The following is a 27,795-nucleotide window of genomic DNA, read 5'->3' as shown; positions in this document are numbered from 1 at the left end:
CTTTATTGTCTTCTCAGAAATAAAAGAAAGGTGTGATATCCAAGAGTCACTTGATTCCAGCAGCATTAAGAAAATGCCACTGTTGTGGCATTTTGAGAGCTGGCAGTGCAGAGATAGGTGCGTATGTCAGAAAGAGCTTGTGTATCGCTGTGTTCACCAGGCCATTTTTGCCGTCCCTGCTCTGGTGAGCAAGGCTGCCCGACTCTTCATGGTGCTCGTTCTTGTGAGAGCAGGGTTCATGTCTCATTTTCCTTCTTAGAAGAAATCATTTTAGCCTTTGTGCTCAAAGATAGATACCTTGGATTTCATCAGGACACCAAACCTTTGCCTCTCAGTCCTTCAGTTACGAGATGAGTTGGCAGCTCTTCCATTCAAAGAGGGCTGTGGCAAGGATTCATGCGATGGGTTTGGGGCGCTTGGGACATTTGGGGCTGCCCCAATCCTGCTGGCGGGCCCTGAAAGCACCTGACACCTCCTGCACGCCTAGCCCTGGGTGGGCTGCAGCGTTGCCTCTCTGAATAAATGACATTAAGTATCCAAAAGGTAAGCTATAATAAAATCCCCCTTCCCAGAGGTGTGTGTTGTCTTTGAGACAACCTGTGCCGAGCAATAATTTGACCCCCTTCTCTAGGTTTTTAATAGGTGTCGGAATTGGGTGTAAGAAGCTGAGGCAGGAAGGCATGGATTTTTCTTGTTTAAAAGGTTTAATATATCAGCTCTGGTATATTAAGCTGCTCTGATGCTCTTAATCCTTTTAAAGCAGGTGCCCATCCTCTCCCTGTTCTTACACATGAAGGATCCTTTCCAATCCAGAGCATTACTGCTCAGTGCAACTGTGTACCCATTACATGTGTTATTGTTTGGAGAACTATTAAGGTGCATGTGATATACTTTACAACATACACTAAAGAGGCCAAGTCATTTACACACAGACTGCATATTAATGCTTGCTGAAGGTCTGGCAGGCATTCTCAAGTGTCATAACAGTTTCGAACATGGTGCTTACAGACCATGTCTCACATGTCCTAATCCTCTTGGTTATTTCCCAGCATTGTGGACCTGAGTGCAAAGCTGGGGTTTAAATCATACGTGGGGGGCAATAGCTCCTGCTCTGCAAGGGGCAGAGAAGTGGGCAGTGACACGGGTGAGCTTGGGAGACAGTGCGATTGATGGGGAGGGATGCAAAGGAGAGGAATGCTGGCTTGTGAGAGGCTCTTCTGAGACATTCCAATTAGTGTACCAATTTACAAATCCTACCCTTAAACCTGAAGCCTCCCAAGGTCAGTTTTAAAGGGACAGTGGCATAGGGTTGACATTTGACCATGGTGGACCTTTGTAAACCAACATGTTTCGACAGAAACTGCAATCAATTAAAGAATCTCCATCTATATAATTAAAAAAGCCCTGGAAGCAGGCTTTGTGTTTTTGGATGGGATCGTCTTGCCCACCTGCTGCCTTTGCGGCTCTCGTGCTGCAGCATCCTTCCCATGCAACTGAAGTGACGGGAAATCAAAGTGAAAATGACTGTTTGGATTATGCGGTGAGGAAGAATGCATGCAGCATAACAAGTAAATTAGATTTTAAAAATGCTTTCACTACTAATAGGCTACTATGCTGTTAGGCATTTGGTTTTAATCTTGACTCTCAAGTGGGCAAAGTTCATTTTCAAGCATAGGGAAAGTTCTTGGGTTTGTAAACATTTGCAATTTCTGCTGACTTGTCTTCACTCCAGCCCAGGAGGGGAATCAGCATTGGGCTGAATTGCTTTGTGCTGGTGGGAATGAAGTGGGAGTTTGCCTTTAATCTCCTGCCTTTTTTCTCTGCCGGGGCTGGATGGAAAACAAAGGTTCCAGTGAGCGAAGGCCACAATGAAAACATGTTCAGTGCGTGGAAGAGTAGAAGGGGTGAGAGATGATTGCTTTTTACACCCAGAAAGAATGTTGGCCACTTCATAGCACTTGGGTGTGATGTTAGAGACCCAGATTTGAGTCCCTGCTTTGCTTGGTTCAGATCTGCCCTTCCAGATTACACCTTGGATGTGTGAAATTTCAGTGGATGACGTTGTAACTCCAAAACCAATATATTCCAATAAAAAAATTTAGATTGGCCAAATTTTTTGTTTTGTTTTTGAGAACATTTGGTAGAAATGTTCCAACCAGGTCTACTTTCTAGAAGTTTTCCGGGGTGCCTGGCCTTGTTTTTGGTGAGAGACTTGGTTTGGCTGACATCTTTGGCTTTGTTATCAATTTAGCCTTTTGTTTCAGGGCTTGCGCCCCTAAAACTCGTTTCATTTTTTCCCAACTATTAGCAATTTGGCCAGTAAAAGGTATCCACACTCTCTGTGTCCTGTGGCTCTCTTGCATGTTTCAAGAACTGCAGCCACAACCCTACGCGATGCTGTAAGCAATGTCTGGATAACCCTGGTCTCTAACCTGGGTTTCAAGGGTGCCAGCCCTGCAGGGCTTGCTGCCTGCTTCAAGCTGGTGAAAAGTAGTAAATAATCCTGTTTTGGGGTTTGGTGTTTTCTTTTCTTTCTTTTGGTCGCCCTTGTCATCCTAGAAAATTTATGCTGCTCTGAAGAAAATATTCCGCTCATCTGCAAGCTACTACCGTTGCCATGTGAGTAATACAGTATGGAAAGGAGGAAGGGAGAAGAAAGATGGGAGCTGGTGTTTCATATGGAAAGCATCAGCCTAGAAGTGGCTTTGTTTCTGACACGTGGACAGTGGAGAGGCTGTTTGCTGCTGAATGGAAAATCTGTGCTGGTGAATAGAAACCTCCCTCATTAGTGACTGGATCAGCTAGGGAGGGACTTTGGTGTCTCTTGCTTTTACTTTGAAATTAGTCTGCATTTTAAAATATTAAGGGAGAAGGAACTGATTAGATTTGAGAATACAGCCGTTTTGGGCAAAATAGCTCTTTTCTGTCTCCATCTGATGCTGCTGTCCCAGCTCACTCTGGTGTTCACAAGCTGTGCCAGCAGCTCAGAGTGGTTGTGAACATCTGAAAGTTGCTGTACATCAGGTTCTTAGTAAGGTGCATGTTCCTTCTCTTTGTTTTGGGTTTCTGGGGTAGTGTGAAGTCACTTTTGTAGGCTTTCCTGCCCAGTCGAAGAAACCAGAAGCTTGATTTTGGTGCTGAGAAAGGTGGTTCTGATGTAACCAGAAGCCTTTGAGAAAGCTGTAAGAAACATGGGCGTTGCAGCTAATTAATGAGTGGAAGGGGTGTTTCTGTCTGATCGACCAGAAGAAGGAAGCACTTATAGTTTTGGAGGTCTCCAGTACGTTGGAAGAAGAGGCAGACTGCTGTAAGTGCTGATGTGACCCAGTGAAAGAGCTTATAAGGGGTTTCTCTTGCAGGTTTGAGAATTTTAGGGTAAGTGGGGCAGTATCCTACTGTCTACCGGAGGAAAGCAGTATAGAATTCTCTTATCAGCACATCCCTTAGGTCTCCTGTGTTTTTTAAGGTGAAAAGAAAGATTGTTGTATATAACATTTGAAAATGGAAGGGCCTGGTTTAATCTGTGAGGTTTTTTCTAGAGGGAATGAGTCTGTTGGTGTTCGATTGTACAGTTAAGGTCAGGAGGAGCTTTGCTGGTTCTTCCATTGATTACGGAATGAAACCTTCCAGACGTAGGCTGAAATCTCTGTGTCCAGTGCTTCCCTGGATGAAGATGTTTGCTTGAATCGGTCTCTCAGGAGCTGGGGTGCTTCTGAGTTGGCTGCAAAGCTCATGTTTTGTGCAGAGTTACTTTCTGGTGTGAAGGACGTGGTAGACAGGTGACTTCCCAGCATAGTTTCCCTGTGCTGAGGATACCAGTAGGTGCACAGAGCCCTACAAAGGCTGCAATGGGATTTCGTTTTCCAACACTGTAGACATTCATGTCACATTTCTTTGAAGAATAGCATGGGAAGCAAAGCCCAGGTGGGTTCTTACTCCCAAACACCTCCAGTGCGTGTGACTTTTAGAAAATGCTGAATACTCATCTCCAAAGTCTTGAGCCCCTGGTGAGCTGGACATGGAGTGGATGGCCTGGGTTGAAGAATCCTCCTCACTGGGCCTGTCTCACGTGGATTATCATAGTGCACTGAGACCTATATCAGCTGCAAGGCCTTGTAATTCAGTCAGAGTTTTGTTTGAGCAAGGTGCATCTCTGCTCAGATGTTGTTGCACTGTGGTATAAGACGGGAATTTCTGTCTTCTTTCTCCTTCTTTGTGTTTAAGTGGAAAAGGTCAAGGAAACCTTTGACATTCAGTTCTGGATGCTTTTTCTCTTTGTAAATGGGTAGGATAGTACCCACATCACGCTGGGGATTCCAGATCAGTGAGTCAGATCCTGGGCTGATACAAACTGATGCAGATCTGTCAAAGTCGCAGTGGCGATACATGGATTTACACTGGCCCGGTGTCCACATAGTCACTTGACACCTTGCAGTAGAATGGTCTATACAAATCCCAAGTCTTGTCAGGATGTGGAATAAATATCAGGATGTGGGCAGAAAACAACACACCCATTTTAATGATTTGATTAAAACAATATTGCAGCTCTATGGCTCTCATAAATGTATTTCCACTGGTGTGGGGGGGGAGGAGATATTCTCAAGTGCCATAATGACAGAGTACATTTTTTAAAATGTTGCACAATAGGCCACTAAGTTGTGCTCTAGCTATATTGGCTTATTTCTGTTTTATAGTGAGCATGGCCTTAGGCATCCTATAAATACCATTTCTCCCCCCACCTTCAGCTAATAAATAATGGAAACTGTACCGGAAAGACATTTTCTTTCCATGAAAGAGTGGGAGGTCCTGAGCTGCCCTCTATAAAACAAAGGATGTAGCATGATTTGTTTTCTTTGGTTTTTCAAGTGAAGAAAACGTGGGGGCGGGAGGGAAAGAGAAGATGTTTCTAAGCGCTAAATGTGCTTTCCCCAACATTGCAAGGTAGGATGATGTCTGTTGTGGGCATTGTTTCCCCCAGGACAGTCATACCCAGCTGTGAAATGGAGACAGATGAGAGACATTTCTGAACAGTCTCAGTGCATAGGAGGAAGGAAGGACCCCATTCTGATTTACCCTTGGGCTTTCATATCCAGCAGTGGAAACCAACCTGAAAGTGGGTGTAAATGAGCATCTAAAGGAGCCCTTTGTGTAATTTAGTGGGCTGTGTCATCCGGGGGACAGATTAAATTATCAGAATGGCCCTTTTTGACCTTAAAATCCACTTCTGTAAGTCTTCTTTGAGATCTTTTCGCTCTGTTTTAATGACGTCAAAATGCCGTCGTTTAAATGTGAGTCATGAAGGGTCCCTGCGTGTGCACATACAGGCGGCCAGACACGTTTCGCTTTGAGAATCCATCACACGCGTGTTGTGTCAGGTTGGAAACGTGTCTCAGAGGAGAGACCAGATTTCTGGGGGTGGGAGCTTCCTCCTGTGCTGACTAGAATCAAAAGTGAGCCCATGTCATGTCATGTCATGTCATGTCATGTCATGTCATGTCATGTCATGTCATGTCACAGAGAGGGTGTGGAGCCACATTCTGACTGCAGTTTGGACTCTAAGGTTAGAGAAGGGTCAGGGAAGACCTTGTGTTCAGCAAGTGGGTCTTTCTCGCTAATTTTGAAGGCAAATGAGATTCTAGAGCAGGGTGAACATTAAAAAAATGTGTTTTTGGTTACTGCCTTCATACAGCAACAATAAACCGTGCATATCAGCAGATCTGGTCCAGAAACAAATAAGATTGGAAATTAGCACTGTTAGATCATGAAATTCTTCTGTCTGGGTCCCATTTCTTATTGTATGCCTCGGTGGTGCTTTGCAGTCTCATTTGAAATCCACATCGCTTCCTTGGAAGCACGTACTGAAACCTAATTTGAGGGAGGAATATCTAACAAGCCGTTCTCTCTCCTACCTGAGTCTAATTCCTCCTTCTCTCCATGTTCTCTCTCTTCACCATGAGCAAGTCCGTTGCTTTGTCTGGGTTCACCCTGTTCATAGCTGCACAGCCTGTGACACTTTTCCCCATCTTTATCTATATTAACTCTTTCAGGGATTTTTATCTAAATGTAAAATGAGACCCCTGCTCATGGACTGGAGATTACAACACTGACTGTGGAACAGTCGTGATAGTAATAAATGTGCATGTCCCTTTCAATTTTGTCATACTTTCCATCTCTGTGTAAGAGTGTGTCCTCAAAGTTATATTGCTCTTCTCTGTATTTTATCTGTTCTAGGTCTCTTCTCAGCCATACTGGATCTCTGCTTTGTATTGAGCGTGCGTGTTGTGTTGCTGTTTTTTCCATAAATGCATTAATTTGTCTTTTTCCAAATTAGTCTCAAGGATTTATTTCCTCCCCCTTTGTGGGTTTCTTTATATACTGCCTCTCTCTGCTGGCATCACAAAAAATTTTAGCATTTCCTCCTTAAGCCCTTTTCCCTGCTTTTCTTCACAATGAAAGCTTTTATTCAGTTTCCTTCATTTTCTGTTTAGTTTTTATTAAGCACCTTTTTATAGTAAGGACTGGGATCCATCAAAGTAAATAAACAAAAAACATTTATGCCAAATTTGTATTTGTTTGTTTAATGAAACAGATCAGACTTTAAAGAGAATGAAGTCAAATTGGTGCTGATTACTTGACTTGGAAGGGGAAACAGTATCTATATGCTGGTTAGTTAGTTGAAGACCACTGGTTTTGTAGTTGTTGGTGTGAGGTGGGTGATAAACCCGGATAATGGTTAAAGGGTAAAGGTTTTTGCTTGGTTCTGCCTCTGTGAAAACCCTTCCCGGGAACTGTCATGTTTCTCCTCTTTGTTCAGCAAGCTCTCAAGCGGTGGGTGTCCGTGAGGGGTGTTTGTGTCGAACAAGAAGACGGGATAGAAACAGCTCCTAAACCATGTGCTGTTGCTGATGATCCTGCAGAGCAGCAGGTGCAAAGCCAAATGTTTTAATGGAAATTAAGGACTAGAAATAAAGGACCTGCTATGATGAGGCACCACATGGCGCCATCCTTATGACTTGATAGCATGAGTGCGTTGGTCCACGTCCTGGGTGTATCTTCTATCTAATGACTTCCTGGAAGAGTTGAAAACAGAGGGGTATGCAGAATATCCACCATCCATCCAGATGTCAATCAGTATGGAAGTCAAAGTTCAGAGGTAAAATATGGATGATAAAATTGTGGGAAAGCAGTACTCTTTGTGCCCACCTGTATTTCAGTAACAGGGACTGTGCGGTTGAATTTGTGTAGTCTGGAGCAGCAAAACCCTCAGCGTTACCCTGATAAGTCTGAGCACTTGACACCTACAGTCTTGAAAGCAAAACTTCCAGGTTGCCTTTTTGAGCCTCAAATTTTCCAAGAGCAATGGCAGAGCTGTTTCAGCAGACAAAAATGCATATCCTTTCATCCAAGACCCGCAGGTTTAGAGCATTCAGATGTCTGATTAGATGGTTGGGCTCTGCACAGATAGGATGCTTCACAGCCACTGCCCTTACCAAGCAGGGAAGCTGGACTGTGCCCATTTTATGGGCTGGGAAATTGGGACACCCAAGCACTAAGTTGTTGGAGGGAGGAAGTTGAGAACAGAGTTTGCAAAGGATACCAGCTCCTTGATCTCCATTTTAATTAAATTCTTTCTGCAGTTGTCTTCCCTGGCAGTTTAACTGGTGGAATGTGGTCTAGCGGAGGAATTTTTGGCTGCAAACTTGACAGGAATATTTTTCTGGGCCAGATCCTTGCTTAGTGTAAATTAAGATGACTCCACTAGCTACAATTATGGTGCTAACAATTTACTCCTCCCTCTGAGAATCTGGCCCTGGTTTTCAGACAGTGGGCAGTGTCGTATAATTTGTTCTTTTTAATTTTAGTCTGTCTAGACAGTTTTGCAGCACCCTTTTCTGGGAGGAGTTTGTGCCAGCAGCTCTGGAGCAGCACCACACTTCTCTGGTGAGAAACACTTAGACACAGCGTGGAGGTGGCCTGGCGTGCTCAAACTCAGCTTTTCACCTCCTTGTGCAGGATTTGGCTTTAATAGTGTTGATGGTTTTTTTGGTGGACGGGTGGTGGTTTCTTTGCTGTGGAGGGGGAACAAGTGTGACCAGGAAGGCCAATGGTACCTGGGGTGGATTAGAAGGGGGTGGTCAGTAGGTCAGAGAGGTTCTCCTGCCCCTCTACTCTGCCCTGGTGAGACCACATCTGGAATATTGTGTCCAGTTGTGGCCCCTCAGTTCCAGCAGGACAGGGAACTGCTGGAGAGAGTCCAGCGCAGGGCAACAAAGATGCTGAAGGGAGTGGAGCATCTCCCGCGTGAGGAAAGGCTGAGGGAGCTGGGGCTCTGGAGCTGGACAAGAGGAGACTGAGGGGTGACTTCATTAATGTTTATAAATATGTAACAAATATGTAAAGGGTGAGTGTCAGGAGGATGGAGCCAGGCTCTTCTCAGTGACAACCAATGGTAGGACAAGGGGTGATGGGTTCAAATTGGAACACAGGAGGTTCCACTTAAACATGAGAAGAAACTTCTCAGTGAGGGTGCCAGAGCCTGGACCAGGCTGCCCAAGGGGGCTTGTGTAGTCTTTTCCTCTGGAGACATTCAAACCTGCCTGGACACCTTCCTGTGTAACTTCATCTGGGTGTTCCTGCTCTGGCAGGGGGACTGGACTGGATGAGCTTTTGAGGTCCCTTCCAATCCCTGACATTCTGTGATTCTGTATCGCTGTTCCTATTTTTGATGGTGTATTATCCCAGCTGAGTGCTGGAGAATGATGGCTGGTACTGATGCAGCGTTTCTGTGGTAGTTTTTCTTTCCAGCAATGGATGACACACCTTTCTTTGTGGGTAAGAAGGTCTTTCTTCTGGTTTTAAGGCCATTTGCTGGTCTTATGTTTATTATTACAGTTGGTCCTTCCTCCCATGCTGTCAGCCTTCAGCTTCTCTGCTGTGTTTTCTCCCACACCTGGCCTAGGGCTGGTACCTCTCTAGCCCTCAAACTCGTCACAAGGCACACACAGGACCTGGTTTTCACCCAGTCCTCAGATTTGCTGCCTGTGGTTAAGCAGGGACTGTTTTTCTTCCCCTTCCATTCTCTTGCCAATTCCCAAGTTACTCACTAGGATTGTCTATAACCATGCTTGTCAAGAGCCAAGCACAGAAAGGCTGTGACTCTGGCTGGGCTCAGGAAGGGCAGCAATATGTACCCTTTTACTACTGTTAATTCTGCTTGAATCCAAATGCACTTAATGCAACCCCTAATACTCATCATTATTTTACAAGATTTGCTAATCATAAAGGCTTACATTTATGTGTCTGTATGTACCCAGCCCCCAGATGGAAAGGTATTCATGGTTACAGAAAAAACCCTAAAGGTAGGGATCCTAAAGTCATTAAAACCAAAATTTATTTTTGAGAAAAACAGAAAGCACACGCTATTTCTGGGTTTGCACCTGAGCTTGATCAATACTAGCGAAGCAGAGCTCTCCCAAAAAAGCAGATTGCATGGAAATAGGTAAGAGATTCTTTGTGCAATCTTAATGACTTTGAGAGAGATGTTTCCCCTGTGAATTGCTGTAGGAGTTTGCACCCCTTCCCCCACGCTCAGCAGAGGCAAGAACATATGACTATCCTCATGTAAGGTAGCGCAGTGTTAATAACGCTGCTGTATTGATCGAATCGGGCTGGCTTTGCCACCAGGGACATCTGCGGGGATTTATTCTGACTCCTAAGGCTGTGCCTCCTATACTGCGTTTTCCAGTCCCTTCAGTAGGTGAAGGGTGTGTTGTGCTTTTTGTCTTTGCCTGCAGGAATGACACTTTCCAAAGATTTCATGGTGTCCCACCATCCACTGCCTCTATCGTTTCTGCTCTCAGGGCTTCCACCTCACTCCCACTCAGAGCTGGACTTGTCTCAAGTTCAAAAATGTGTTGCAGCGAGGTCCAGTTGTTTGCGCTTGGAGAGCGCCCGGAGGAGCAGCTGCTGGCTGCTGGAATGTGGATAAACAGGGTGACGGGAACAGGAGAGGCTTCCTTTTTGCTTAGAAAGTGAGCAAAACATCAGTAAGAAAGCAGCGTAGTAGGAAAAACGTGCAGCGTGGTTTTGTTCCCTGCCTCCTCCACCTCCAGGCTGATATTCATGACCTTGTTAAAAAGATCGGTCTGCTTCAGAGACTGCACGTGGTCATTTTTAAGTGTAGGGAGAAACCGAATGTGGCTTTTATTTTTCCATCTGATAAATTGCCAATTGCAGGTTTTACTTACAGAACACTCTGAGTAGGCTGAGGAGAACACGATCACCTTGATATTATATTTATGAGTAAAAATGGTATGAGGCAAAGAAAGCTCTTAGCTTGCATGTAAAGAAGAGTTTTAATGCAGTTTTTGCTTCCAGGAGTGCACCATTACTCGTGGTGGGGAAGGGACGCATTAGCAGTCTTGACAGGAGGGCTGAAATGCCTCGGAGCACTCGCGGGCTTGCAGGGACAATTTGATATCATGCTTCTTGTGACAGGTGTCATGAGCTTGGTGCTGGGTAGCGATGGGACGTCTGCAGAGTGGGGAAGGGTTAGAGACATTGGAAATGGAGGAAAACCCCTGGACCTTGCTCTGGCGATGGTGGGGCCACCTCTGGGGTGCCCTGAACTGAGCCCACGTGTTCAGAAGTCCTGCAGTGTCTTCTGCAGGGGCTGAGGGTGGCAAACAAGTCACGAGTCGCGCCTGGAGAATTGTGTCTTGAACGCGTAGGCTGCCAATAGTGCCGGCTATAGCTAAAGAAGCAAGATTTGAGTGCGTTTCTCTCCCTTCTGAGTCCCAGTTCCTGGACTGCTGGGACTGAAGCAGATCCCTCTAGCAGCTCTAGCCACCACAAGGCATTTTGGCTCTCGCTTCAGCTCTGGTATCATGCAACCACTTGGGAAGCAGAGCCGGCTGGAGGCAAAGCGGCAAAGTGCTCCCAGGAATGTTCCCTGCAAAGCACAGACTCAGCCTGTGGTCTCTTACACGGCTCCTCCTCTCCCAGCATAAAGGTTACCTTTGTATGTTTATAACCAAAATAAAATTGCGGCTCATGAAAGCTATAATTTGTACTCGGGAGAACATAATGTTTGTGTTTAGCTATTGCAGGGATTGTACCAAAGCACAGTGACAGAGGTCTGGAAGTGTTTGGGATGATGATAGCTGGCGCTAGAGTTTGGGAGCTACTAAAAACAGCTTTAGTTAAGCACTATCAATGATAAACAAAATGCCAGGGAGGATTGGTTGTGCCTCTCCTGCCGTGGGAGAGGCTCTCCTGCCTCTGTTCCTGCTCTTCCCCTTCCCACAAACCAAGCCAAGAGGGGCTGGCCATGCTCTTCCAAGCCCTGACATTGGAGACTTCATCCCATCTCAGAAAGACAATAGAGGGAAGGAGTGGTATACAGCCAACCCCTAAGGCAGGCTTATCTCAGGAGATGCTTTATAGGCTTAAATAGACGTGGAAAAGGGAAATTGGGGAAACCGGGACACCTGAGGTAAACTAACTACATTTTTTTAAATGTCTGAGTTGGAGATACGCCAGATAACATATCCACTGTTGGGACTGTAATGGCTACAATATGTTTCCTTTTTTCCTTGTTGGCAACTGGGTTTTGTTTGTTTCCTTTCTGGAGAGCGGTGAGGGACCACAGCTCCCTGCAGTGCATGTTTGGCGGTGAGCTGGAACTGTCTATGGCGGTTTAATTGGTAAGGCCGCAGTGCCGTGAACATGACATCTTCTGATTCCCAGCATCATCGTTTGGGCCTTTCCTTCTCGGGGAAAGATGCAGTGTCGAGTTTAATTCAGTTTTTGCTCCAAAAAGTTACTTAAGGATGGAGCCAGAAAGCCGAAGGCCTCATGGAGAGCCTCTCAGCAACATGGGTGCCGGCACACGGGATGTTAAAAGCTTTGCCAGCAGAGAGGTGCCTTCATCTGGTGTCATCTCTGCAAGGGGGTGCAGAGTGTTCTGTTCAGTGATGTACCTGGAATTAATTTGGGACCCCCCACCAATTATTTTTTAGAGGGCAAGGTGCCAACATAAACTTGAGGCAAGGTCTGGCAGTTTTGCACAGTATTCTCCAATACATTTCCAGGGATATTTTGCCAGGAGAAACAGAAGGTTTAAGAGAGAGCATTGAAAAGGGACAGTGACTTGCCTTAACAGCGAGGCTCCTGCCCAAGTAGAGAATGTTGCTGAAGACCTGCAGTGTGCAGAAAGAAGGGAAACAGAGAGTACTCATAGGGAAGAGAGGCTGAAATGAAGAGCCTTTTGGAGGTCTTGGAGTCAGATGGGTGTCTGAGCAGGGCCCAGAGAGGTCCCATCCCATCCTCCACCTTCACTAGTGCTTCTCCTGGCCTCTGTTTCTGCTGATGCTTCATCACAGCATCCAGCCTCTGCTTTTCACCAGCCTGATCAGAGTAACAAAATGCCACCCCTTGAGACTTTCTGCTTTGCAAACTTGAGAATCTGCAGGTACCCATGAATGGCATTTCCATGAGGGTCTGTCACAATGGCTTATCATATTGTTAGCTCCTCTAACAAAAGACAGAAACATCTTGAATTAACCATGGTGGCTGCTTGGATGCTGGGAAGTCATTGTATCTTCCAGGAATACCAAGATATTGCATTCCTTCTAGGCTATTTTCTGGCTGCTTTGCTATTAATAACTTTGTCCTCAAATAGCACTTTCATATTGCAGCGTATTAAAACCCATAACAACTGGGTGGGTGTCCACAGTCAACAAACTGAAGAAAGCAAGGCTGTGCAAGGGCCCTGGCTGTGTAAACGGGCCCACAGAGGTGTGTGCCGACTCCCAGCAGCTCATGGTCTGACCTGACGAGCTTCCTCAAATCAACACATGGCAGGGCTCTGAATGGGAAGGTCTCCCAGCTTCCCATGCTGTGCTGCAGCCGGTAACCATCCAGCTCGCTGGAAACCGTGCTGACACGAGACTGATTTTGTGACCCTTTGATGAGGAGTCAGCAGTGCCTCGTCTGTCTCTGACAGTGTTCCTTGAGTTGCTAGGGACATCCACAAAAGACCCTGCCAGATCTCCTTTTTGTTCGATCTGATGCATTTTGCGGATACAGATCTCCTCAGATCCCCGTGGGCGGCTGCCTGGGTTGCTGCTGAGTGGTTGGGCCAATACTGGCAGGTGCTTTACCAATGTATTACAGCAAATTGCTTTTTAAAGAAGACCGTGCTGCTTTTATCAGGGTGGGGAGCAGCCCAAGTGCACTGCCTGTGAGATCTTGGGCTGATCGGGCCCTGGTGGCCCGAGTTTTGGAAAAACGCCTTGGCAGAGCAGTGCAGAAAAAAAAAGCAGTGGAAAAACACCCCTGACTGTACAGGAGCATCCTTTGGAGGGCAGGCAAGTGAATGAGAGGCAAGTTTACCTGCAGCGGGCTGTTGTTTCTGTGCATAGATGATGAAAACTCTGCCCTAGAAGTGGCAGAAACCAGTTTCTGAATACCTCCATATAGACTGCCCAAATTTAAAAAAAGAGGACAAAAAAGAAACACATCCAAGTATCAGGATGTCTGAAGTTGATGTTGTTTTTAAATTCTTCCCACTTTTCCATTTGGGTCACATTGTTCCTAATAAAGTAGACAAGATTTGTAATACAAAATAACCGTCTCCAGCCGTCAAAGAACATGTCAAATTCTGCTTCACGTAAGCCACAGAGTTAAATGGCGCTAATCAAGAGCAGAATTTCATGGAGTTTTAGTGCTGGCAAGGTCCTCAGCTGATGTAAACAGGAACCATGAAATCAAGGCTGCTCTGTGCTGATTTACCCCAGCTGAGAATCCGGTTGTGCTTCCCATCGCTTTGTTTCTTTTCTAGTCTGATTTTTTGTTTTCTCAGTGCAACAGTGAAACTCAAGTTTGTTGTCTCCTCTTTTCCTTGCCCAGACTGGCATATTTATCACAGTAGCACATGCATCTTCTTGCTCTTGTAAGATAACAAATTGCCCAAATGATTAAAAAAAAAAAAGTCAAAGAAAAAAGCAGCAAATTGCTTTTTGTAAATGTGCTTGGACAGTTGCTGTGCTCATGTTAAATTTAAACTTCAGCCAAACAGTCCACTGCTCCCTGCATGGCTGGAGGCAGGCTTTGGTCCTATATGTTTATTATCATTTAGAAATGGTATAAATGATCTTTTATTCTTTTTTGTTCTGACCTTATTCTACAACACATTCCCCTCCTTCCTCCTGCTTCCTGTTTCCCAGACAGGTCCCCACCGCTTCCTCCCCACAGCCAAAAATAATACAAAAGGGAACACACAAAAGGTTTTTTGAGCCATGAGATGTGATAATGAATGGGCATCGTGTATGGGGTAGATCCAGTCGTCCCAGTGTAAAAATGTCGAACACGCAAAGTCTAGATGAGGTATTGCATGTTTTTGGGTTAGGAATTCAGTGTTGTGCATCCTCTTGTTTAATATGTTTTTAGGTCAGAGCAGAAGAGACAACTCGCGACGCAGGACTCTTATGAAATGTAGCATATATTGAGTGTCTTGATCACATCTCTTCTCCAGGTTTGATGTAATAAGCTAATTGTGAAGGATTGTGCTCACGAATATGCTGTTGTCTGAGAGTGTGAGAGCACAACTGGTGTGTACATGTGTGTCAGCTGCTGCGGGGGAAATGTTCGGATATCTGTGGATGTTAATGAAACATCTCTAAAGAGTACATTTTTTTTCATTCATCATCCTATCCAGAGTAATTACAAGGAATCCAATTCTGCTGTGTAACCCCACTGCAATACTTTGTAAGGATGAATCTTAATTGAGGATCGAGACCTAAAATATTGCTCTGCTTTGTATGTTCCACAGCCGTCGGCATTTGCTCTCGCATCTCCATTTCCTGTGAGAAGTTTACCACACTCTGGGGCATGCTTTGAACCTGATCCTTTGATTTCAGTGGGAGCTAGGACTGGCAATTCAAGGAGCTAATTGTGCCTTTTTGCTATTTATAATGCTAAATTAAAGCTGCTTCCAAACCAGACAGCAACAGGTTAAATCCAAATTTGAAGAGGTTTGGGGAAAAGTTTGCAGTGAGGGCCATTGGCCAGCTCACTCAAAGCCATCTAAGGTTGTTATGTAAATAAATGATCTCTTCAGAAAAATTTTGAAACACACCTTACATATAGATAATTTCTCAAATTGTCACTGTATGGCTGCTTGCCGTCTGGATTGCACGGCAGCATGCGGGGCATGTGCTGGTTTACTAACACAATGGGCTGCCTGCGCTTTCGAATTCTTGATTTGGCTCTCCTTAATCCTCTGCTGACATTTGTGCTATTTTATGTTGTTGTGACTGGTTGCAGATATTTTTTTCTATCTTTATTAAACAGTTAAAAAAAAAAAGCCCTCCAAAGCCCTTGTTCAGTGTTTGCAGATTTCTTTCATCCTTTTTTTATCTAGATGCCTATCAAATCCAGCCATGCTTAGCTGCAGTCCTTTGTTCAATATCTCACAACCAGTGCACTGAAATGCTCTATGCTTAGAGCCCAAATACCACAGATTTTTAGTGAACAAATTTGGCTTGTCCATTTAAGACAATATGTTAGGTAAGATATAGTTCAGTATCGCTAAGTTTGGGAACAAATCTTGATTTTGACTTCTTGGTTAGAGTTGCAGGTTCAGACTTTTTTTTTCTTTCTTTCCTGTTTGAGACATTTGTTTTACCACTTATTGCTGGTGGTGAAAACTGCATATTTATGGCAAAATTTATTTTGATCATTTGAGCTCCAGCGGCTGATCAAAGTCTTTGATAACCCTAGTTACATCATGCCCCAGAGCAACAGGAAAATGGCTGGTGTTTATATGAAAAGGCAGGGAGTCTGTCCTTTAAATCTGCAGAATCTGGTGGCTGGTGAGACCCATTTAGAGAGGACTAACCTGGTGGCTCGGGCGTACGGTGAAGTTACCACAGGAAAACAAGTCTTTGCACATCAAATTGTCTTTGCTGACTATGTGTGTGCCTGCTTTTTGCTCTTGGCAAAAGCCGGCTTGTTGAGCGTACAGTTAACTTCATTTACTTCATATACACAAGAGATTAAGAACACGCATGCAGATATTTACCACGAGTTAGTTGTCATTGTCTTATTGTTGTACCTGCTAAGTGGCTTTAGCTGCCTTTTTTTTTTTTCAATGAACTATGTAACATGTAGGTGAGATATGCTGGCACATGACTAAGAGTTTTGTCTTAAATCCTTTGCAACAGAAATAATTTGCTATTGCCTGAAACTTTTTCTTACTATTAATTCATTTCGGACCGCAGTTTTCCCATTTCCCCAAGTGTATTTTGCAAAACTACTTATTTTAATACTAAAATTCTGTTTATTTTATGCTGCTCCAAGTGTTAAGCTTCTGATGTGCTGCAGCTTTTTGACAACCAGCAACTGCCCAGTAGAGGCTGCCAAGAGGAAAAGCTGGAGGTTTTGGCAGCTGGGTGGGAACAGATGACAATCTTGGAATAGATGGACGAGAGCACTGGGTTTTGTTGTTGTTGTTCAGGAAGTAATGAAGGTTTTAAGCACTGGGAAGAAGATGCATCTTTCAAACCTTGTTTCAGGGTTAAGGACAAAAATAGAATGGCATTTCAGGGAAGGCAGACAAATTTTGAGTCTTTTACTCTTCTCAGCTTCAGGGCTGCCCCACAACACCCGGTTCAATGTGTAACTCTGGCATCAGCAATGCAAGTGCCACCATAGCTCAAAGCTTTTGCTGTTCTGCTGGAGGATGAGATACTGACACTGAGCACTGGGCCTGGTGCCGCTGTTTGCTCTGATCTTAAGCGTCGTTGCTTTGGGTTGCCTTCTGGTTGAGGATGCTTTCTCTTCCTTTGCAGTCTTGAGATTTCACAATTCCATAAAGTTAGATATGAGGCTTCTTTTTACATGCCAGTGGAAAGCAACGAGTTCATGATGAAGGCTGGAATTTGACCTTCACTATTGTCTGTATAATTCCACTTTGCTCGTATAAATTGTGCTGCAAAGAGAATCCTTTCAAGTATTGTAAATAGAGCTGGTAGATCAGACCTGCTTGTCAACCACATTCAACATACTCATTCTCTGTCACAGGCTGATCTAAGTATCCAACTTCTTAATTAGGTTTTGGATAACTTCCAAGATTGGTGCTTGATGTCCAATTATATCTGCAGTAAAAAGGCACTTAGAAATCACTAGCACTTCCAGATAAGAACTTCCCATGATCTGCTAGAAAAATTCAAAACCAAGACGTTATAAAATACTTCATCATCAATAAAAGAGGAAGCCAGTGAATCTGATGATGAGGTGTGTTCCCTGACTTTCTGCCCTCAAATCATTGTGAGTGTTTAGGGTTTGTTTTACTCTTGACAGGACTTTACTGTTGCCACACTGTCATGTCTATAGTGCACGAAACTCCCAGGAGTTTGAGTGCTGTAAAGACTTCACAGCATGGGCAGGTGCTTCTGAAGAGACCTGTGATTTTTAGACCAGTTCTTTGCAGTTCACTGAGACAAGTTTAGATTTATATCCTGGGAACTGAGAGTTCATTTTTGGGTCATCAGTTGGAATCAGATTTTCCAGAGCTCTCTGGACCTGAACCCAGATGCCAAACTCAGGTTCCTGCAGATGCCCCTGGCCTATGGGTGCATCTTTCCCCCACCATTCTCTAAAGAGGAGACAGAGACATCAAATACCTCCACTGCCCTAAGACTTGATGCATCAATGATGGTGGTGGTCCCAGCTGGAGCCTTCCTGCTGTTTGCTCTCTGGGGGAAGGTCATGAAGTCAAACATTAGCATCAGGAGTGGTGACTCTGGCTCCTTTATACCTGAATTTTGAATGTTCTGGGTTGCACTTTAACCTGGACAGCTGGCAGGCACCCTAAAACTGAGCCAAACAGAGTATCTACAAGTCTGTGAGGAACTGGAAAGTCTGAGGTTTTTCTTGTTGCAGTTAGTACCAAAACTGTCTTAATTTCTGCTGGCTGCACAATTAGGTGAGTGCCAAGCTCTGCTGAAAATGGTACACGTGTGTCACATCTCTACTATCAGAGGCACACACCGGGTTTCTCTTTTTCATAGTGGTGAGCACACTTGATGTATTTGGTAAATAATCTTTACTTTCAGTAGGTGAACTATAGATAAATTCCAAAGGTAAGACTACAGGTAGATTACAGCTCATACTTTTCTGAATTGACAGAACACTGAATTCCCCTGCATCAATGCTACTGCAAAGTCTGAAAGGACTTACAAGAACTAGGTCCTTATGGGGCATAGGATAATGTCACAGTGGTTGTCTTGTACTGTCTGAAGGATCTGGTGCTGCCTATGGAAGTGTCATGGGGTGTGTGGTTTACATGTATTCTCCTGCTATACATGCCCCAGTCCTCTGAGATGATACTATAATGTGGGGAGCGAAGAGATGTTATGAGTGGCCAGTGTGTAGGCAGGAAACACAGAGTGTTTCTTGCAGATGATGGAAACATGCTCTTGCTTGGAAAGTGAGCCTTTTTGCAGCTGTATCTGAAGCTGAAAAATCAGACCGAGGCCTTGTCAGGATTGTGCCATCCTTTTCTAGCTGGCTTTCTGCCAGTACGTGGGGTCTTGCAAAGTCACATCCTATTATTTGTCAGCCATGAATCATCATTTCTTTTAGCTGGCTATATTGAGGAGCGAGGTGCAAGGAGAGTGACCCTTGTTAATCAAGGCAGATGGGTTGAAGTCGTGGGTCACTTTTTATCCCTAGCCTGCGAAACCAGCTTGACAGCAAACAGCAATCTTAGGGATCTTCTTGTGTTCCTGAAGGGAACCATCTTCCTCTTCCCATTGCAATTTTTGGAGCCTTTCTTACCCAGTGCCTGTAGGATTTACAGCAACAAAGTTTAATACCCACGAAGTTGCCTGCAACATAGCAACCAAAGGATAGTCATACTTAGTGTTGCATATGACATGTATTACATCCATTAAATGAAGCTCCCTGTCTCTTGCATGAGTGGTCAAGGAGAAGCTGGACACCCAACAGAACTATGACAAGAAGAGCTCTCTCCTGTCTTATGTATCCGTGGAACATTGTCCTTCCAGCCTGGTAGTGGAAGTAGGAAATCTACAGAAGTTCGCCATCATCTGAATCCAGCAGTTTGGGTTCATATCTCTGTGGGTAGTGGTCAATAGCCTACTGCTCCCACAAAAAATGAGTGGTTTTTGATGTCCTGACTGGCAAATGACTTTGTGGGAATGGAGACCAAAGAACACTCCTGCCCCTCCTCATGGCCCATTGGGCTGCAGTGGAGAACCTTGGTGGTCTCAGCCTGACTGGTTTCAACATCATCTTGCTGGGGCAGGAGTGAGGAAAGCCGGCTGGTTCCAAAACCCTTCCTCGCTGCTCCCTGGCTGGTTTGGGCCAGGAGAGGGAAGGTCGCGTGAGGTACTTGGCAGAAGCTGGGGAAGTGCATATGGGGAAAGATGCTTTGTTTGCACCGGCGACTGCCTGCTCTGGCAAACGCAGCAGCAGGTATGGCCGTGGCAGGGGGTGAAGGAGGCGCTGTGGCCGTCACCCCTCGCCAGGCTTTGTCTGCCATGCAGATTAGGTGGAGGGCTTTTCTGGCTCAGCGTTGCTAGGCTTTTCCCCCCTATTGACTTGGTGGAGATGCTGAGGGGGGGCGGGAGGCAGGGACTGCATTATATTGTTTCTTTGAGTTGTTTTTTTTCTTTCCCCCTCTATGGGGAGATGGGCTTGATCCACTGGTTTTGGATTTCAGAGGCAGAAGGCAAGACATGACCAGCTGGTGTCTTGAAATGGCACAGGTGCAATGGCTGCGGGAGGGGGGAGCCAGGAATAATTACAGGTTTCTGAAGCATCAGGCTTTGCCTGAAAAGGGCTCATCGAGAAAGTGCTCTTTATGGAAAATTAATGGTGAAGCTGGAAAAAACTGTCAGACCCACTATTGTTGTCATGGGGTAGTGATGCTTTAAAGGAGCAGCACCTCCCGCTTGCCTCCCCTCCATGGGCAGCCTGGAGCCGGCACACAGCTTTCTGATCCCACAGCAATTGAAATTTCATGTCACTGTCATCAGATTTAATGGCCTTGAGTCCCTGTCTCTTTCTTCCCCCCGCCCCAGCCTCGGTTTCCATCCCTAATTTGTGATTATGCTTGCTCTTTCCCTTGGAAGCCTTTTATTTATTCAGCCCCCAAAACCTGTTTCTGCCCCACTGGGTGAAGACTAAGTGGGCCAGAAAGCCCAAATTACATGATGTGGGGAATTAAAAAGCATCGCCTCTCTTGGTGAGGGGGATTACTCCTGAAAGCTTGTGGAGCACGTTTGGAAAGCAGCCCCTAAAACCTGTTAGGATTCAGCTGGGGAGAGACGAGATCCCCAGCTGAAGCTGGTCCTTGTGGTCCCAGAATTGCACTTTAAAAAGAAAACTGCAAGGTTGCTTAAGGCACAAGTACTAACTGGTAAATGTCCCACTCTGTGTGCAGGCAGAGCGTCTATACAGTGTCATGCCTCTGAAAACAACCTACACGCTAAAGGATGTTTCTGTTGCCATTTTATTGCTTTTTGTCCAAGTCCATCAACAGCAGATAACTGTCTGACAAATTCCATTCTGAACTCTGAAAGTCATCCCGGCAAATTGTATCTGCAGCCAGCAGTGCTGCTCCCTGGGTACATTGGAAGTAATAATCTTGAGTTACCTGATAGCTCCTAGAGAGCTGTGAGAGGGGCCTCTTTACACTCCTGGTGATGGGACCTTTGTACCCAGGAGGAAGGAGTCTCTGTTTCTCCTCTAGTCACACAAATCTTTTGTTTCTTGATCAGATGCTAGACTCTTCAGGTTGAGACATAGTTGGGTCACCAGCTCCCATAGACTAAAAATTTTTGCCTAAAATCCCTTCCTTACTATCTCTAGAAGTGTCCTCTGAGGAGTAGTTTTTAGAGGTTTCTAAAAAGTATTAGTTAGAGTGTCTGTTTCGTCAAGTCTTGTGAAATTGCAGCGGTGATATTAAACCAGCTAGCCTTTCGGGCAGTGAGAAATGAAAAATAGCACTAATAAACTCCGTTAAAAGCTCCTGAAACTACAGCAAATGGTTTTCTATAAACAATAAAAGTTTATAATGTTGGTTACAGAGAACACTGGGCAATGTGATGGTGCCTGGAGCTCAGGGCACCTCATCTAGGGTACATTGAAGTAGGAAGCTCACCTCATCCTCATACTGGTGATCACTGCTGTGGTGATGCAGGAACATGTTTTGATGTGGCAACCTCTTTGACTGCATCTGCACCTACTTTTAAATAAGGAGCATGTGCGTGTTTGCGTGTAAGTCTGGCATCTGGACACAGGAAGCCCTGTTTGACCAGATGTGTCAAAAACCCTCTAAAACTGACGGTAGGTCTCTTTTTTTTCCATCACATCTTCAGTTTTGTCAGGCCTTTCGAACAAGCTGTGGTGTCACTGCAAGTTTCTCCCTGCCTTCTGTCTTAAAACGCTGTGCTTTGGAACTGTGCTGGTTTGGGAACAGATTGGGCCCCAGCCAAGTATGCTGAGTTAAATTTGAAGTGAAAGTTAATGTTTGTGAAGGAAGAGAAAGCGGTTCTTTGGAGAGGTGACTTTTTGTTGGTATGTGGCCAGGCGATGAGGCCATTGGGTGGTTTCATACAGAGGTGACTGTTGGGCAGATTACACTTAAAACCGGGAAGAGCCTGGTATCCATGGATAATGTACAGACATTCATTAAAACGTAGCAGATGCTTTCTGGTTGTCGTATCTTCACTTCTACCATAATATCCACTACTCTATGTGGATATTCCCACACGCTGTCTCATAGCAGCATCAAATACGTGCCAGATCCTCATGTCTCCCAAAATGTGACAGTCTCGTGCAAAGGTGCTGGTGTGCGTGAATGGTGTCTCTGAATGGCACTGGACCACGTTGTTGTCCAGCCCTAGGTGGGAGCAACGCTGTAATCTCCCTCTAACACTGGTTTCTCTCCCTTCCCCTCCTGCAGACATGCCTGGAGTTGGAGCGATACCTTCAGACTGAACCGCGGAAGATCTCAGAGACTTTTGGAGAGGATTTGGACTGCTTCCTTCATGCCTCCTCAGCCCCAGATGCGGAGGACAGTATCCGACGTCTGGACCCCATCCTTTTACCAGTGGAGATGAGTACGTGTGACAAAAGCGCCAATATGGACATTATCCTCTCACGGGACAAGCTGCTGTCTGAGACGTGTCTCAGCTTGCAGTCCACCAGCTCTTCCACTGAAGGCTACACAGCCGTCAACCAGGCCCAACTCAATGCAGTAACCTCATTAACACCCCCTTCCTCTCCGGAGCTCAGCCGCCACCTCGTAAAAACCTCACAGACTCTCTCAGCAGTGGATGGCACGGTGACGTTGAAACTGGTGGCCAAGAAAACTTCACTCAGCTCCGTGAAAGTGGGTGTAGCAACAGCGACTGCGGGGACGATAAAAAGTGGGCAGAGTGACAGTGAACAAGGAGGTACAGGGGCAGAAGCATCCCCAGAAAACAAGAAGAGAGTTCATCGCTGTCAATTTAATGGGTGCCGCAAGGTTTATACAAAGAGCTCCCACTTAAAGGCTCACCAGAGGACTCATACAGGTACTTGTGTAGGACGCTTCTCTCGTCTTGTCCTCCTGACACCTAACCGTAACCATCTCCTTTTGTTCTCATTTAGAAAAGCAAAAAAATCTCTTCTGAAAGTCCAAGCTCCTATGAAACAGGGCAGTGGAAAAATATGGTAGGCCAGCAAATGTACACATTATTCAATAGAACAGAGGAGTTCACTGTCATTAACTTGTTGGGGTTTCATTTGTCTTCTGGGGCTTGATGCAGAGTAATTTTAGGATGCCTAAGGGATGTAAATGTATCATTCATGTTAAAATTCTGGGCATGCCAGTTTGGGTTTTTGGCACTCACTTCCCCAAGACAACTTTAAAAATGTTAATTTTAGTCAAGCGTTAATTGCTTTAAATAGAAAATAGCATGGGTAGGTTTTTGTTGCCTTTTGTATGGGGGAAAGAGAGAAATGTATTTCAGATCTGAGATATGTGATTTAGTAATAATGCGTGCATGAGAGAGCATGTGTGTAGATGCAGATTTGTAGGTACACAGTTACACGTACCCTTGAGATAAAATACAGTGAGAACAAATGAAAAAATGACATGGAGCTTGAATGGAGTAGCATTGGTAGAGAGGGGATAGGATATATGGAAAGATGTCAGGCTGATATTCTGTGTAATATTTACTAATGTTGCATATAAGCTCCACTGTGTAAGCTGCTTGAAGCCTACTGAATTGGCTTAGGTTTGGCTGTTTGGGATCCCCACTCTCCTGTCAGTTGTTCATAGTCCCGGTAGCTCTTCGGCTGATATTCATCGGCAGTAATAGCTGTGTGGTTTGCTTACGTTGCTGCTTTGTTCTAAGCTTCACATGTGATGAGAGATGATAAATTGCCATTAGCACTGTCTTATCATGTGATTATTCTTGTTTCCAGAGGGATTGCTGTAATCAGTTTTCTCAATTTTACTGTAAAATGTGTGGTCTCTTACGATAACTGCACATTTAATTCACGATCTTATCATGCAGGCAGATTCCTAGAAGCAAGGTTGTTCTTGCAAGGTAGAAAATAACATGTTGGACCAGTGCAGTAAATCAAATGAATGTGTGGGTTGTTAAGAGAGCTGCATCCATCAAATACTAGGCAGCCCCGTAAAAGTTACATGGTCTGAAGTGTAAATCGTATTAAGACATAAAAGGCATTAGTTTTGATCTTTTTATATGGGCTTTCTAGTGCTTTTACTGGGGATAGCCACCTTGCCAGGAGTGACCTCACTTGTGATGCAGTGATTTGAAAGCCAGTGAAAGTAGTGCAGTTGTTTTAAAATCTGCAGCAAGGTGGTCAGGAGGCTCCTCCAGCCAGCAGTGGGGCTCCCTTGAAGTCACCAGTGCAGAACTTGAGAGTTGTGGACGCAGTGGGCTTGTCTGTCCAGGTGTGACCCCTGTGATCCTACTTGAGCTGGAATTGGTGGGTGAACTTGTGCCGTTTTTCTGGTTTTGTCACCCAGTAGGTGGGGATGTGGACAAGGAGTCCTGAGAGAGCACTTGCAAAAAGTACTACTCTTCCGATACCTCCACACTTTGGAGTCAAAATCTTGCAAGCTTTTGCAAGGTTGTTTCAAACTCACCCTGGTTGAATTTTGTATCTGAGGTCAAAACCTTTCCCTTCGCTAACATCAGTGTGTGAAAACTTGATTTACAATTAATCTTTGACAAGAAACATTTCATGATGGCCCTGTGATACTTCTGTTGACCAGCCTTAGACTGTCCATGATGCCACTGGAAAGCAGATTGTCTAAGTACCTTTGAACGTGTACATCTTGGGTGCAATCTGAGTGAATCAAGGGAAGGGGTGTGATAGACTTATCTAACTAGGTTATTTGAGTCCAGAGAACAGAGTCATTCAGACCCCTTAACCTGCTTAAGTGCTCTGTTCCCTTAAAAATCACTGACTGTTGGATGCCTTAAATCAGATCTGATACAATCAAGACATTAAATCTGTTAATGCTGACCTCTGCAGTGGGGTTTCCCTGCAGGGAGCTTCTGCCTCTGCTAAAAGAGAGGGACAGAGAGGAATAGCTATGGAAATTTGGGACTCAATTATAAACGGCAGGGCTGCCTCCTTTTCCATGTGCGCCTTCAGGGCTGGGGACAGGGAGCCCTTTTCTCCACTAGTGCTTTGTTTTTTTCACACCGTGAGCTGAGTGCGCTGTGGGTTGCGAATGCACCCAGCAGTGCCAATGGCTGGTAGCCACTTGGCTTAGTCAGCGGCTGAGCCAGAGGGTCTGAAATGATTGTGAGATATTTTCCTTTGGCTGGTGGCTTGTTAGTATGTCATGCAAGAACTATCTGCCAGTGCGGGCTCTGTGTAAAAGGATGTTGAGTGCCCTGACAGACAAAGAGCTCTCAGTGTGGGGTTCACAGGCCGGGAGGCAGATGCGGGCTGGTCACCCAACTTGCATGTGCAAAGTCCACTCGCTGGATCAAAGAGATTTACTGCAGTGCGTGAAAACAAGAAAACCAGGGGCTGGGGAGCTTAGGGGTGGAAGGCGGCAGAAGGAGGCTGCATTCCTTTTGTTCATATGTAAGGCTGACCAGACAGATGCTGGCTGGCGTTCCTCGCTGCTGCGCGATGAGCCAGGCTGGGCTGGAGGCAATACAGACTGATAGCAGCTTGTTAAACTGGAGCCTATCTTAGGGCTTTACTTCTCTGGGGAGCCAGAGACGGTCAGACCCTACATGGCACTTGGTGCTGTACAAGCTTCTCTTGTTACTCTCCCACATTTTAATCTCTAAGACAATAAGGACAGTGCTGTAAGGCCCATCAATGGTTGAACTGGTTATGAAACCACCTTCTGGATGACCTTTGGAGAGGGAAAAACAATCATCTGTGTGGGAGAGAATTTAATCTGGAAGGGAAAGGGAAAAACATTGTCTGGATGGAAAGGGAAATGAAAATATTTGATTGAATTCAAAGTAAGCTGTGGCATCTTAAAGTGAGGGGTGTGAAAAGGAGCTAAGAGCAGTGGTGGGACTGACTGCCAGAGGGCAGCAAAAAAGCCACTTGGGATAAATATCGGCTGGACCTGTAAACAGGAGGAAAAGGTGAGCTGTAGGTTTGGAAAGACCATGCTGCCAACGTGAGGGTAAGGTAAAAACAACTAAAGAAGGAGCTACCAGGACTAGCACGGTAATCCAGCCCTGGCGCATTCTCTCTACACTTATTCATGGAGCAGACATCAGGGCAAACAATGACATTTTGTCTCTTTTGAGAGACAGAAATTTTTGTCCAGCGTTCACACATGCATGGAGATGAATTGCCAGTGTAATGGAGGGTGGAAAGGAATGGAGTTAAAGTGAGCCAAAAACCATGTATAGTCATCAGTACTCCCTAAATTAGAAAACAGGACATTGCTGCTGAGTGTCTGGATGTGAATAAGTTTTAAGGGTGAGCTGAGCTGGCCTGTGACCTATAGAAAAATTAGTCATGGGACATTGCCGTGTCTCCCAGATCAAAGACCTCTGGAGGAGATTTCTATCTCCTGACAAAACCATTAGTATCAGCCTTCCTTTCCCTAATGTACAGAGGAAGGTATGAGATGGCCTGGGTGCTTTCTGGCCAGAGATAAAGCATCACATATAAACTGACCAGGAAATCCTTAAGATTAGAATAGTGATAAAAAAATGACCCTTAGGGGATTCTGCTGGGGTTTGCATTTTATAAGAATCAGAAGGTTTTGGGCTTTTTTCTTAATCCACCTAAAACCAGGATCTGATATAACCTAAGCTCAAGTCTGAGAAACAGCAGCTGGGCACCTCGCATCTATATTTAGGTTTCTGAAACCTAAAACAAGTGGGAAATACTCGTGTAAATAGATGTTATGAATCTACATGTGATCTTAAGATAGCACTTATTTAAGTGGAGTTTGTTTCACATTGTCAGAACATCTTATTTTAAATTACATAGTTCTTTGATCCAAAGTGCTGGGTGAGATCAACAAAAACAAACAAATCCGCCCTGCAGGAAAACAAATTACTACATTTGCAAGAAAAAGACGAGAGACACAAGAGTATTAGAAAGAGCATTAATGAACAGGAAGGCTTTTGAGATGGGATTTAAAACAACAGAGAAGAGCTTTCCCAAAATGTTGGAGATAGAAGACGAAAGGTACAGAATTTGGAAATGATTGTAAAAGACCAAAATGGAGATAGTAGGCTGGATGATAGATAAGGACAATTAATACAAAGTAAAGGCAAAAAAGAGCAAGTAAGACGATCTGTGTCAGTGATACCACATGAATGGCAAGCTGCATTGCTGTGTTGTGTTAGTGTGGTAGCACCCGTGAACGGAAAGCAAATGAAGAGAAAGAAAAAGCAAATAGCCAAGCACAGCACTAATTCTGCAGGATGCAAGATTTTGAATAATGACTTAGGGAAATGCGTTTGGGAGAACAGTGTAGGTAGCACAGGAGAAACGAAAGCCAAAGCCCAAGATGTTTTGCTGTACAGAGACGCGCAGCTTCATAGCGAGTCCCCAGCTCTCTCAGGGCTGCATCCTGGTGAGGGGACACGGAGGGACATGGAGGGTGCTGAAGCTCCTATGGCAGCAGCTGAAGCAACAGGCAAATTTGTCACTGGAAATGAGAGCAAGGGAACTGAGGAAGGAGGGGGGTGCGAGGAAAACCTTCATTGAGGGCTGGATTTGTTTGGGGTGCAGTAGCATCGCCAAATTTGAAATACATGTTTTGTTGTGAGATTGGTGGTTTTTGACATTTCTTGGGTAAAAACATAAAAAGCGTTTATCTAAGCTGATTAAAATAAGCCCAGCCTGATCGTGAGCTCTTTAAAACTTTATGGTTTTGAAGCCTTTTAGCCATTTGGCAAGTTTGGAGGGGAGTGTTGTGATTTCACTGTGGAGGGCCAGAGCTTTGCTTGGTTATTACAGCCAGAGTTTAGACTAAGGAAACGAGCTTTGTGAACCTCCCAGGCGGCAGGAGGACGGGCCCTGCCAAAAGCAGCCCTTACCATTTAAAACATTAAAACATTGGTGTTCATCCATTGCTTAGTTGCTTATACCTGAATTCTCAGCCCCGTGCTTCTGCTCCATCATTTGCCAGATCAATGGCACAGGACAGTCTCACTGCTTGGGTTTGAAAATGTAGATGGGTATTATTTGCCATACAAGATGATTTTTGGCACAAGGGAGGCCTGGAAAGTGGTTTCTGTC

The 27,795-nt window shown here is 45.0% G+C and overlaps 1 protein-coding gene across 6 annotated transcripts in view; it reads left to right on the top strand.

The window, feature by feature from the left end:
• KLF7 (KLF transcription factor 7) overlaps positions 1 to 27,795 on the top strand; it is a 58,700-nt gene that overhangs the window by 6,912 nt on the left and 23,993 nt on the right. For all 6 annotated transcript variants that reach the window (XR_014184284.1, XR_014184285.1, XR_014184286.1 and 3 more), the window contains exon 2: positions 21,998 to 22,610. Coding sequence is in view for 2 of the 6 variants with exons in the window: in XM_082055145.1 (XP_081911271.1) it covers positions 21,998 to 22,610 (613 nt within the window). In the remaining 4 variants the exon portion in view is untranslated. The remainder of the gene's footprint in view (positions 1 to 21,997; positions 22,611 to 27,795) is intronic.

Source organism: Streptopelia decaocto (genome assembly GCF_964273445.1).
Source record: "Streptopelia decaocto genome assembly, chromosome: 6".
NCBI classification, from domain to species: Eukaryota; Metazoa; Chordata; class Aves; order Columbiformes; family Columbidae; genus Streptopelia; species Streptopelia decaocto.
The sequence above is the reverse complement of the archived record's forward strand: the minus strand, read 5'-3'. Positions and strand labels throughout refer to the sequence as shown.